The sequence below is a fragment of the Telmatherina bonti genome (assembly GCF_933228915.1).
Source record: "Telmatherina bonti genome assembly, chromosome: 1".
NCBI classification, from domain to species: Eukaryota; Metazoa; Chordata; class Actinopteri; order Atheriniformes; family Telmatherinidae; genus Telmatherina; species Telmatherina bonti.
The window spans coordinates 21,046,993-21,061,056 of NC_136619.1; the positions used below are offsets into that span (position 1 = coordinate 21,046,993).

A 14,064-nucleotide genomic window follows, 5' to 3' on the forward strand; every position below is an offset into this window, starting at 1 on the left:
AAAAAAAAAAAAAAAAAAAAAAAAAAAAAAAAAACAAAAACAAAAAAAAAGAAAAAACAGCCTAAAATGTAATTTTGCCATATTGAGTTGCAGGAGAAAAAAAGACTGAAGTAAGGTGGTCATTCAGGAAGCATCAGCTCATAACCTTCAATACATTTTCGTAACTCAAGATGTGAAAGTGAACCATTTTAGGTTTAGTACAATAACTGTCTATTGACTTGTTCATCATTTTGTGTCATGCATCCAATTTATAGAAAAGTAAACACAACAGTGTCTGTAGGTCCTTCCAAGCAACCATTGAAGAGCAGGGACCCCACTCCTCTGTTGCATTTGCACACCACTTATGTCCCCTTAACTACAACCAGCTGCAGGTAACACTGAGGACTGGAAGCCCACAGGCATATGATAGAAACTAATTATCTTAGATATAAAGAGAAGCAGAAAAATAATGAATAAAAACACATTTCTAAATGTTAAACTTAAGATTTAAAGATTTGCCTAAATCTGGCAATAAACCTTAGTACCATAATAATAAAACAGTTTATGGTCCAGTATTTGACATTAGAAAAGCACAAGATGTAACAGTTTAGCACCAAAACAAACAGAGCTGAAAACTAATGTGAAACCTTACTATGATGCTCTCAAACAGCTCAAAGACCTTTATATCTCAGACAAAATGTCAAAGTTAGCTCTGACAGAAACTCGCAAGCAGAAACATGCCCAGTTGCACAACATGGGCAAGAACTATACCTTCTTTTAACGTTTGATTATAAGCATAACACCTTCAAAGAATAAGAACAATAATAACTGCTGTTCTGTGAGTTCTAGTTAATTCATTGATTTAGTTTTAAAGAAACTTTGCACATTTATAAACAAACTGTAAATATGCCAGAGTTAGTCAAAGGGCTCCAGTCCATTCGCAGTCCCTGAACAACACAAAAAACCCCAAAACAAAACAAAACAAATAAAAAACCAGCGAGATAAATAAAGGATAGTAAAATGCAAGATCCTACACAGGGGTCATATTTACCTCTCTATCTGTGAAAGGAACTTTGTTTCAAAGATACCCCTGGTCTTCAGGGTTTCAGAAATCTGTCCTCTGAACAGATAACCTTTCTTGGTCATGTCTATGAGGATGTTGCGCACAATTTCACCAAGGTACATGCCACTGCACATTTTTTCATATCTGAAACATAAAACACAAACAAACACAAATACATTAATTAGGAATATTAATTCAGAGAAGAACACATTTAATGAGGTTTATGATTATTGAATAACACATTTAAGAGTGTTTGCAGCACCTTTGCTTTTCTGGATTGAGTGAAAGGTCATCCACAGCACGGTCATACTCTGTCCTAATTTCGTCAAGGCATCCATTGTCTCCAAAAGCACCCCACTCCATGTTAACGCACATCTGTCCCTCATCACCCTCGACCATCTCAATGTTCCTCATCTCTTCCATGTAGCACGCATTGCTGCCAGTGCCTATAATCAGTCATGGATTAGATGTACAGAGCACAGAAATTTGAGTATTCAGAATAAAGAGTGAATACAAGGTGAGTTTACCAGCAATGAGTCCAACTTCACAGGTGGGTTCTTCATAGGCACAGGTCATCATGGTTCCCACAGTATCATTAACTATAGCCACTACATCCAGGTCAAACTCCTTTAAGAAGTGACACATAAAATGATGGTAAATAGCTGTCAAATATGCAACACTGCCATAATAATCTCAATAATGCTGCTCCTCATACCCTACCTCTCTTCTTTTAATAGCCTCTCTCAACAGTCCCACCACATCCTCTCCTTCACAGTCTGTCGCCTTGAAACCCTTGGTCCACGTCACCAAGATACCCTGCACACAGACACATATGAGCACTGCACTGTCAAATTTCATGGACTTTCAAGCTACTCTGTGGAAACAGCAGGCCGACTCAGGAGGCACTGGTTTACAATCTCAGGGAAGCCTATTTTTCTGTGTGTATACAAGGGAGATGAGAAGAGAAGTGAACTCACAGCATCCAGACTAGTTTGTCGGCAGGGGAAAGAGAAGGTGAAGCCTAGAGGTAGACGAGCGTTTTTCATCCCCATGTAGTCCAGGAAGTCACTGATACACTGCACAATGTGATCAAACAACTGGAGAAAGAAAGAAATTATTATTTATATACAACACATTATTTTATCTCACACTTTTTTCTTTCAAAAACTTTTTCATTATGAGCCCCTAAAACATATTTTCCATTTTAGAGCAAGAGAAAGTACTCAGACATAAGTTTGTTCAACCAAAAGGAAAAAAAAAAAAGTTTTTGTGCATGTTTTCAGGCTCATGTCCACACAAGTGTGGATAATACAATGAGATCTGTTCATTATGTTAATGTTCAGAAAGAGTTAGATGTCATGCAAACACAAACACAAACAGAGCTGCCTAAAACATCCTTAGTACATTCATTCTGACCACAATAATAAAAATGATATTTTAGTCCAGATGTTGATGCTCATATGTTTATCATCCGCTGCGATTGACTGATGTTTTGGTTAAAGAAACACAGACTGAAAGTTGGGGCCTATGTTTATGTGGAGGGTGGAGGTTTGGTGGTACTATTTAGGTTAATGTGAGATGGTGTGTGTGCATGGTGAGATGTGTATGATCAGTCTATGGTATGATCAGGTGTGGGTTTTGAAACTAATGTTTTTCACCTAAATGGGGGATTGTTTTTTTTTTGTTTTTTTTTATATATATCTAAATTCATTGCTTGTGTTTACTATGTAAAGCACTGAGCTGCTATTGTATAAAAAATGCTGTATAAATAGTTTGATTTGATAAAGTTTGATATTTAAGGAGAAGTTTAAGTATCGTTTTGTGGGAAAATCTATGAAATTGTACAATAAAATACTGGAATTGCTATTCTGATTTCCCTTGCCAGTCATCCTGAGGTGAGACAGTCAAGGTGAAAAAGGAAAGTCAGACAAAAGAGATTAATCTCCACCCATGCACAAAAGTAAGATTCCAGTCTGTGCCAGAAAGATTACCTAGTTGCTAATCTCAACCAATCAACCTCTCTGTTGTCAACTTCCAACCTATTGGCCTTCTATCCTATTTACTTACCTCTGGACCAATGAGCAAAACATTTTAACCTTCTGTCCATCTACGTTAATCCTCACTGTACTGTCTAGTAAACAGGATTTAAGATCAAAGTTTTTCATCTACTGTCCTCTTTTTAGCACCAATGTCCTTCTTGGACAAATTAATTCTGCAGAAGACAAATTAAAAGGTCCAGCAGATCTTACCTCCTCTCCTGTTCCTTGCATCACCTCCATAGGAATGGCATAGATCTTGTTGTGCATCTCCACGCTTCTCCTCTTCCCAGAACGAATCTTGACCAACAGAACTCTAAAGTTAGTTCCTCCCAAGTCTAAAGCCAGGAAATCACCATTCTCTGTGCACAGTGAAACACAAAGAAATCAGGAGGAACCAAAAATACCCATGCAACTTGTATTTGTACATATCGCCAGAGGATGCCTGTCAAAAAATGCCAGTTGTTAAAATCTTTATGTAGAGATATGATGCCATCACTTCACAAAATTTAAAGGATAATTCAAGATCTATTCAAACAGTCTCCCTCTCACATATAAACAAAATTTTACAAACTTTATTTAAACAGCAAAACGTCAACCAATGCTAACCGAACGTTTAGACAAAAGCACCACTTGTGCAAAAGATCTGAATCTTTAGTGATTATTCCTCAAGAAGCACCTGCCACAAACTCTGAGGCCGCATGCATTAGTTTATTACCTGTCCCATCAGGTGTGCTTCGTACAAAGGTTGGCAGCATTTTGACAGTAGCAGAGTCCTGAGTGCTCTTTGAAAGGCCATTTTGGATTTCGATTCCCATCCTCTTCTTTACCTGGAACAATAAGAAATATATTCATCACTATTAGTGTTATCCAAATGACTTGCTGACACTTACTTAAACAACACAGGCAAGAAATTATCACTGTTTTTACCTCCAGCAGCTGTTCAGTCGACAGGCGGAATTCAGACAGTATTTGGGCGATTTGTCGGGATTGTTCGGCGAGTCTGTAAGCAACAGCTGTCACCATGGCAGCACCTTTTCCACTGCCGCTCTCAGAGAGGAGAAATCGGACATCTGAGTCAGAGACCAAACGTCTGACTGTCTTATGAAGACGACGTGCATATCTGAAACAGAGAAGAACATTTAAATATGGTGTTCTCTAAACATCACCAGCCATAAACCTAAAACAGGGTGTACAATGTTGTCTCATATACAATTTTGTTAAGTTGCATTTTTATATATTATATATATATATATATATATATATATATACACATACATACATAAATATATATGAATGAGTTAAATCAACAGACTCACTGTGGGTGCATCTTGTACAGAGACCCGTCAATGCCCACAGTGGTTCTGAGTCGTGCCACTCCTTTGTTTTCCTTCAGCCTCATCAGGATGCCAGCAAGTGCAGCAGCAACCAGGTTGGCAGAGCGAAAAGAGACAATGGCACAAACCTGTAGGAATAGGCGCAGCAAGTGAAGAAATCCATCAAGCAGTATTTCTGTTAAATAAAGTACATTAGATATTATACTAGTCTTTAGTACTTTGTGAAAAATTTCTTTAAAATCAACATCTCAACAACAAATCTCATTTAACATATGATGTATTATTTCTGATTGGGTTAAAACATTTTTTCTAAAAATCTGAATATGCATTATCAATCTACAGAGATTCACTTTTAGTTTAATCAACTCTCACTTTCAACAGAAGTAACAAATGCTTTTATTTCCTGTGCTGCAGATTTGTTATTGTTTTAATTAATTCTTTTTGAAAAAAAAAAGGTTTAAATAACTAATTTTAGAAAGAACACACACATGCTGCACAGCAATGCAATCATCCGCAGAAGGCTCCACGCCAAGTCTGCTCAATATTTCTCTTGCTTTGGTCAGTCCTTCCTTACTCCTAAACAGGGGACAGGTAAACGGAGAAAGAGAAAACATTACTAATGAGAACATTTTAAAGATCTTTGCGTCTCTACATGACACAGCAGGTGGATTTTTCCTCCTATAGGCATGTTGTATGACTTACTTCTCTATGGCTGAGATGTGCTTGGTCTCAAACTTTCCTTTGGTGAGTAGCTCTGGGGTAATCCTTCCGTCAAACAGAAGCCCTTCTCTGGCCATCTTCACCAGGATGAGACGAACCAGCTCCCCCATGTACATTCCACTCACCATCTTCTCAAAACTACAGATGAGAACAGACATTAAAATGACTAACATTTGGAAGAGCTATAATGACACGTTTCGACATATTTGTAGTGTTTTGGCAACTGCAGCAAAGTTCATGGTCATTCTGTACAATTTTGTTTTTCACAAAAACATAAAAAATAAAGATCAGCCAGCTGCTTTGTGTAGCTGATAATCATCAGGGTTTTCTACATTAGCATTCCAGCTCAGTGACCATGTTATCCCAGATGTCTGACTGGACATACAGCTGTTTGCCTGGGTTGAGAGAGCCTCGATCTATCTCTCTGTCAAACTCTGTCCTGATGTCCTCCAGCCTGCCATCGTCTCCAAAAGCCCCCCACTCAGTGTTCACACACATCCTGCCCTCGTCTCCCTCCACCAGGTCAATGTGACGCAGCTCCTCCATGTAGCAGGCATTGGTACCAGTACCTACAATCACAAGAATACAAACCTTACAGGTTTATCTACTGTGCTCAGAATCATCTCTGTCTTATTGTTGACAGTGATAACTACAGTAATGAGTCAGGTTTTCCCTGAACTTCATAAAAGCACAGTACCTATGATGATGCCAACTTCACAGCGCTGATCATCAAAGCCACAGGTCATCATCGTTCCCACAGTATCATTCACCACAGCCATAATGTCAGCATCGTAATCCTGAAACAATTTAAAGCACACTTCAGGGAGCATTTTCCAGTTAAGATTAAATGAAACCTGTCATTGTGCATCACAGTTGGAATAAAACCATGAATAAACCAATTACATAATGACAAGGGGCTCAGAATGAAACCAAAATAGACAAGATAAGACTCACTCCTCTTTTCTTAATAGCTTTGTTGAGCAGCTTGACAACATCCATTCCCTCTACCCCACTCGCCTTGAAACGCTTTGTCCATGTTAACAAGTAGCCCTGGAGATGAACACAGTCACAGGAAAATGAGAAAACAACAATGATTTAACACACAGCTGAGTTTTGGTTGGTTGAGCTTATACTGCTACATACTCCATATGACTCTGAAGCAGGGCTCCTGTACAATTATGGAAACTCAATGGAGAATAGTTGGTCACATATTCAAATTTATAATAATAAATCAGACACTGTAACTAACTAGTTCACCTCATCTAGTCTGGTCTGCTGGCAGGGGAAGGAGAAGGTAAAACCGACTGGGAGTTTTTTGTCTTTGATGTTGTGTTTTTCCATGAAGTCACCAAGACACTCTGCCACATGGTCGAACAGCTGGAACAGATGTAGAGAGAGGGAGAGGTTGTCCCACGTGAAACTCAATAAAGACTGTGTCGCAAGTGTGTGTTTGTTTTTGTCTATAAACCCACTCTTGTTCCACTGCCGTGAATGATGTCCTCTGGTGTGTCATAGATTTGGCTCTCCATCTGAACAGTCTGTTTCTTCTCATGGCTCACTTTGACACGGAGGATCCTGAAGTTACTGCCTCCCAAATCCAAAGCAATGAAGTCTCCTTTCTCTGTCGAGGCAGGTACAAAATGAGGGGCAGAGAGGGAGAGAAATGTCAGACCACTAAGGCACATGGCTACAGACTAACACTGTCACTGCGATTACACCCATTGGCCGGAGTAAGGCTTCTACATTGTAATGTTTTGTTGATGTCTTACTGTTCAATTTATAACTATATTCCAAAAATCTACATAAGTGAAGGATGTGTCTTATCAGCATGTTCACCTTCTGCTAGTTTAGCTAACAAATACACCTCACACTAAGATTTATTGTGTAAAAAAGACACATGAAGATGAAAAAGTGCTATACAGGTATGTAACCATAAAATTGCTGCAGATAGTTTTTTTTTTTTTTTTTTACAAGAAGCCATGTCTTGTCAGTGAGCCAAAGCCCTCATCTATAATTTACATTAAATACAGTGTAGAAGGAGGAAATATGCATTCCTATATTTCTTCATGTACAGACATGCTGGTGCACAACACTGCTGGTTTGCCTCGCAATATTCTGCTCTGCAGCAGCTGCTTGTTAATGATTTGCACACAAACTTTTATGGCAGTTTCAAATTCACCTGGTCAAGAGTTTATAAGAGATCAAGATTTTCCATCTGATTTGAAAATAAAATCTCTTTTATGTTTCAGTCTTTTCGAAGACTGAAACAGTTATATGAATTTTAAAGAAATAACCATAACATGACATTTACATGGGGTTTAAAAGTTTCTAAATCAATGTAGTGTCACTTTTTGTGGCATACTGTGTGTCTTTCTATATCATGTAAAAATACTTTACATAAAGTCAGCAGATTAGTATGAGTCTGCAAGGAAAATTATCTGCATGCAATTTTGCTGGTTAATTATTACAACTATTGCTTTTCAGCCATAAAGACACATAAGTTTGGTTTTAATTCAATCTAATTCAAGCTCTTTAAAGGACACAGAATCCAGGTCCATAGGAAAAAAAAAAAGATCACTGTAAAAGAATCACAACCTAATTATTCTAAAATGGTGTACAGCCTAATTGGTTTACTGCTTTGTTATCAGATCAGCTGATTTTTAACAGCACTCGAAGAATTAACATTAGATAAAACTGTGCTCCCTTTGCTTCACTCCTCAATGATCCAGTACAAACAAATCAACTTGTATCTCAGAGATGTCTGCAGAATGTCCTAAAATGAGAAACTCTGACCATGTTGTTGCTGTTGCAGATCTACAGTAGAGTTTATTATTTGTGGGTCAAGAGTCTTTATGTTTTCGGGGTTTTTTTGGGTTTTTTTTAACTGCCACCCATGATGACTGTAGAAAAAGATGAAAATGCTTTTTGAAGGAAATGTTCTCTTTGAAAGATTTTACTCCCACAAAGTTGTGTTACTTTCCATATTCAGGATCTGATACCACCATGCTTTTTGCAAATCACAACACAGAGTCAGATCAGTGTGCTTCACCTAGTGGCCAAAACTTTATCTCAAATAAACTAAGGAAATTAATTAATACAAGGGTTTTGGTAGTATCAGTTTCAGCACACATAAAAATTGCTACAATCATGGCTTTAAAATAAGAACATAAAAAATTTCTACTGCAGTCTCTTCTATGAACATCAAAGGTTTGATCTGAGGGCATAAAGACAACAGTAAAACGCAGTTGTTTTACATAAGTGTTGAAACTATTAGAAAGCAGAAATTTGTAAAAAAAAAAATACAAAAAACCCCCCAAAACATTAATAGTTATAATAAATAACAACAACAATAATAATAATAATAATATATAATATACAATAATAACTCAATTAAATAATTCAGAGGGATCATTATCAGCTCATACAAATGTCTGTCTGATGCATTTTAAAAAGACATGCAGTACTTAACAGTTAAAGCCACTTTGAGACTAAATGGATGAAGGTCCCTGATCAAACATTACAGAAATGCAAAGATGCTCCTCGTGTAAAAACTGAAGTGACAAAACACAGACAAACCGGACTAGCAGCACTATATATAAACATGTTTCAGGAGAAGTTTAAGTTTTGTTTTAAGCCGAACACTGACAAACTGAAAAGATCACAATCAATGGCTACATTTCTTAAAATTGGTTACTTTCACATTTAATATTTAAAACTGTCCTCATAAAACCTTTCTAAAATAAACTGTGTTAAGTGAAGTCAGTTAAGACTGTACTTGGCACAAAAAGCAGCAACTGTAACACGTGCTGAAACTGTGCTTGCATGCGTATCGTTGTAAAATTACATCTGATATTTACTGTGACTGTCTCCTCTAACAATGGCTGCAGGATTACTGTTAATCTCTGATCTGTGTGTGTGTCATGTTGTGTAGTATTGTACAGCTCTCAAGTTAAGGACTAACAACTGCTGTCCAAACTTAGAATAGATTTGTTGTCAAACACAACAGAGCAGAATAGATTATGTTGCAATTAAAATGGAGACTTGATAAATCAGCACCTTAGTTCAAGTGGGCAGAAACTCTCCTCCTTCAGTACAGTTTGTCCTTAATGTGAAAGTAAGCCAAAATAATCTTGATCTGTACAAAGTAATTGGCATGGCACCACACAGACAAAATTGACATAATACTGGGGATAGCGGGAAGCTGACACAGCACTGACCAAAAAACAAAGTGTGGGCTAAAAACATGCCATAAATTTTTAATACAGATGAGAGACTTCCTGTCCTGCATAACAGAGTAATATCTGCTGCAAAAATGTATCACATTGGAGTTTTTGCTATCAGAGATGTCAGGATTATTACTTGATAATGGATGACACATCTGATGACATTCAGCTTTATCTCCCCATGTCATCAGGATGTGGTGATTCAGCAAGACTATTGGCTGCCTGTATCACTAACATTAACCAGTATTACACCACAATTACCTCTACATGAATGAGGACAAACCCAGAGTTTATTTTTAGTCTGATCTTAGTGCACGGATTTCTAGACTCAGACCTACAGTGAAAAATCTTGGGGATATCTTTGATCATTTTAAATTTGCAAAACAAATAGACCAGGGATGTCAAACTCCATTCCTCAAGGGGCAGGATCCGGCAGGTTCTTGTTTTTTCCTTTACCTACCGCAAGATACTGGCCCTCGAGGACTGGGGTTTGACACCTGTGAAATACAGTGTGGTCAAATCTAGTTTTCATCAACTTCAACTTTAGGCCAAATTCAAGTCATTTTTAAATTGTTCAGATGTGGAGAATGCTTGCATCAGCTACAGAACAGACTATTGCAATACACTTTATACTGGAGTCTCCAAGTCCTCCCTCAGACTCCTCTAGCTGGCGCAGCATGTTGTGGCTCTTTTTTTTTTAACAAACATGCCCAGGCAGGAGCACATCACTTCACTTCATAACACTTCTGCAGCCGCTCCACAGGTGCCCAGTTTATTTTAGAATTGATTTTAAGACTTAGTTTGTTTTTAAAGCTCTTTATGGCCTCGGTTTGTCTTATTTATTTGATATGATGTCTTTACTGAACCCAAATAGAACTCTGAGCTCTTCCAGTCAACTTCTGCTGCAGGTACTAAAAACTAAGTGCAAACACTGGGGTGACCGGGCTTCCTCTGTGGCTGGGCCCAGACTTTCCCCTGACATAAGCACTTTTAAATGACCCCGGTGTCATTTAAAAGTCCAGACTCAACACATATTTATTCAGACTGGCTTTTTAATACCAAGAAATCCTGTGACATTTTATTTAATGGTGTACTTGCCATTTCATAAATTTTATTGTATTTACACCTTTAATTTTTATCAAGGTATATACAAATTAATAATAAGTGATTGATTGATAGATAATTTGTGTGCAATTTTTCTCTCAAATTGCTTTCACAAATCAAAAGTAAACAAATACTAAGTATATGGATTGTACATTTTCTAGCCTTGACCCCTAACTGTGCTCATATTTCACTACCAACTTCATACATACATTCATTCATACACTCATACAGTCTTAATCTATGCTTACAGGCTGTGTGGTGCGTTTTATCTATCATAAGATATCATTATTCAGTTTCCTTACACTGATTGTGAAATTTATCTGGATAAAATCAAGGTACTAACCTGATCCATCAGGGATTGATCGCACAAACGTTGGCAGCATCTTCAGTGAAGCTGTAGGATTACTGTCCCGACCAAGTCCTTTTGCCAGCTCCCTTTTGAAGCGCTGAGTGATGTCCAGTAACGTCTCATCAGAGAAACGCATGGAGTACAGGTACTTGTCAATCTGAAAATACAGCAGAAAAAAAATAAAGTATTTAACATTTAGCAATAGATATTTATCTGTCACAACACCAATACAATCAATATAAATGCAGACACATAATCTATACTGTACACTTGTAGCACGGTACCGAGCTCTGAGCCTCTGGGGCCACTATCCTGCAGGTTTTACATGTATCCCTGCTCCAACATAATTAACTCAAATTGATAAGTGATTGTGCAGAACTTCATCGTCTGTTAGATCCATTTAACGGAAGCCAGGTGTGTTGGAGCCTGGATACATCTAAAACCTGCAGGACAGCAGCCCCGAGGACTGACTTTGGACACCCCTGACATTTAGTCTCAGATCACAGCTTAAAGCTGGGGTAAGTAATGTTGGGGAGCGAGCAAGATTTGAAAGTGGCACCCCGTCTTGGCTCCTCCCCCTCTAATATTGCTCCTTGCGTGATCCGAGGCTTTTTTCTTACCTCTGCCAAGGAGGTTATGTTTTCACCGGCATTTATCTGTTTGTCTGTTTGTGTTTAAGATAACTCAAAAAGTTAAGGACGGATCTTTATTAAATTTTCAGGAGTTGTTGGAAATGTGAAAAGGAAGAACTGATTTAATTTTGGTGGTGATCCGTATCACTGTTTGAATTCAGGATTTTTATTTTAAGGCGTTGGCAGAGGTTTGCGCTCTCCGAGTGCTTTTCTTGTTCGCAGCTTTTTCCACCAATGATTTTCTTTTCCTTGGCTGTTTAGTGGGAGGAGACAAATAAACCGAGCCAGGTCAGGGGAATCCTTCCTGTGTTTTCTCAGACATGTTTCCCTTCCAAGTTTCTTCTTCACTTGATGTAGAAGAAGCATTTTCATCCTAACACACCATTTATATGCAGGGTGTGGCTATCATGTATGCACTGCAGAAGGGGGAGGAGGGGAGCCGGAAGAAGAAACTTACGAAAAATAAGAAATGAACAATTTCAATTCGGCCCAAACATTTTGATTGGTCAGTTTTTACAGATTTACAGTAAACTGAGGGGTCTAACTATATTTCTTATCGTTCATGATTACAAAATATATAGACTACTATCAGGATGAGGAACCACTTCGCCCAGAGTAAATAAAATGTTTCTGAGCGAGATGATCTACCCCAGCTTTAAAGTTTGTCCCATATGCCACAAGAAGTGAGAACTTTGTTTTCTGCTTTCGAGGCTGCGATTAGAAAAGATTTTGTTTTCATCTGGTCAATTCACACTCCATGATAAGTTTCGTCACCAAAGTGGTGGTAGACATTTAAAAGTGGGTCTGTGCGTCTATCCACCCAGCCACAGTGCTAACCGGAAGTTAATCTAGCCGATGTAACCTATGTGTCTAAGCTGACAGCAAAAATGTTCTACCAGAAACAGGTTTTGCTTCCACAGACCAAATAACACAGTCAATTACATCAGATGAAGAAACAAGAAAATAACACAGAGGTCCACCATTGTTTTGTTTTTCCAGAGTTAAGGAGGGTCTGAGTTTGACAGTGCAAGACAACATAAAAGATGTCACTGACAGGACTCACTTGATGTAACAAGAAAATTTTACTGTGAAGGCTGTTGTCAAATCTTTGACGTTTTATCCAACAAAAACTATGTTACTGTGGAAACAAGATGCCAGAACACACACAACCAAACTTTTGTGTTTTACTGTCTCTGCATTCTGGTTTAAACTATTTATACTATTACAGGGTCACACCTTTTTTTTCTGCTGACACAATGTTCCAAATTAGATATTATTATAATCAGTATTAGTGTTAGTATACCAGTAGCAAACACAGCAGTTAAATCCAAGACAATAAGAAGCACACAGTCACCAGAATCACATGATAAAAGAAAATCATTAATCTCCAATCTAAGTTATTCTGATCGGGAATTGCACCCCTTCTAAGATAAAACAATGCTTTATTGCAATCATTATTGTGTCCAGAAGTCATAAAATTGCCAACTGAACTCGCCCATCTCCGTAGAAGACAGAGCAAACAGCATTTGCTGTGTGACTTTAAGGAACAGGATGTTAAACAACTCTGGTGAAATCCTTCGTTACATCACAGACTGTGAGGACATACCATCCTTATAACCCCAATGTGATATGTCAAAAACAGAATTGGCATGTACTCGGGCATTCAAACAATAATTTATCAAAAATGACTCATTGTAAAATCCATCAGATAGGAATGCTGTAACTTCCTTTTTCAGGAGTCAAACATTAACTGCATTTCCTGAATAGCTCTGGCTTCCAGGATGAAGCCTTATGGCTGTGAGAGTATCTACAGGAAAAAAAATTACATCTGTCAGCAAAGACCTTTATAGAAAAGAAACTATGTGGCAACACAAAGGCAAATTCAATCGATTTCATTTTTTTTTTTTTTTTATAAGATATTCTAATATTTTTAGGAATACTGTATCTGAATATCCCAAAAGAATCTAGTCAGGGTGTTTCAAGATTTAACAGACAGTGATAATACACAGTAAAGTGTGCATACTGTAAATGAGCAGGATGGTTTTTAAACATGAGAACATCATGATCTTCAATTTTGTAGGTGTTACATTCCCTATATTCAATCTAAATGTGTAGTCTGTGTCTGGTATGAAAACCCATTAGCACATGTTGTACATAACTGAGTCACTGAATCCGCTCCTCTCCATAAACTCATGAAGAAATGCTCAGATTGTAAACTTAGTGGATCACGACAAAGTTTTATTTTACTCTCGTCCAATCTGTGCTTTGAAGGAACAATTTAACACCGGTGCTGTGCAAGTGCTTAACAAAATCTCCCCACAGTGGCACCAACATTATACTCACATGGTGCTGAAATACTAAATACAAATGAATAAAAACAGAATCAAATCTAAATAATCAATAAGATCAACTAAGTTTAAATGAAATCAAATGAAATGAAATATTATCAATATATTACCCAACACACATGAAACTACTAATACGATAATGTCCACTTCTGAGAAGATCATCAACAGAGAGGTTATCTGCTCATGGAGAATCTTTCTCTCTGTAAAATGATGGGTTAAAAGTTCTTTGGAAATGGTTTTAAATTCCTTATCAGATTGATGGGCGAAATGAAT

General features: G+C 37.6%; 1 protein-coding gene across 3 annotated transcripts in view; it reads right to left on the reverse strand.

Annotated features, from left to right (window-relative positions):
* Positions 1-14,064, reverse strand: part of hk1 (hexokinase 1) — a 31,099-nt gene that overhangs the window by 3,559 nt on the left and 13,476 nt on the right. For all 3 annotated transcript variants that reach the window (XM_079244549.1, XM_079244550.1, XM_079244548.1), the window contains exons 2-18: positions 10,806-10,968; positions 6,608-6,756; positions 6,393-6,512; positions 6,090-6,185; positions 5,833-5,932; positions 5,521-5,704; positions 5,118-5,273; positions 4,904-4,991; positions 4,398-4,543; positions 4,009-4,201; positions 3,797-3,908; positions 3,292-3,440; positions 2,020-2,139; positions 1,763-1,858; positions 1,570-1,669; positions 1,305-1,488; positions 1,031-1,186 (exon numbers count right to left, since the gene is read on the reverse strand). In XM_079244549.1, the coding sequence (XP_079100675.1) occupies positions 1,031-1,186; positions 1,305-1,488; positions 1,570-1,669; positions 1,763-1,858; positions 2,020-2,139; positions 3,292-3,440; positions 3,797-3,908; positions 4,009-4,201; positions 4,398-4,543; positions 4,904-4,991; positions 5,118-5,273; positions 5,521-5,704; positions 5,833-5,932; positions 6,090-6,185; positions 6,393-6,512; positions 6,608-6,756; positions 10,806-10,968 (2,312 nt within the window). The remainder of the gene's footprint in view (positions 1-1,030; positions 1,187-1,304; positions 1,489-1,569; positions 1,670-1,762; positions 1,859-2,019; positions 2,140-3,291; positions 3,441-3,796; positions 3,909-4,008; positions 4,202-4,397; positions 4,544-4,903; positions 4,992-5,117; positions 5,274-5,520; positions 5,705-5,832; positions 5,933-6,089; positions 6,186-6,392; positions 6,513-6,607; positions 6,757-10,805; positions 10,969-14,064) is intronic.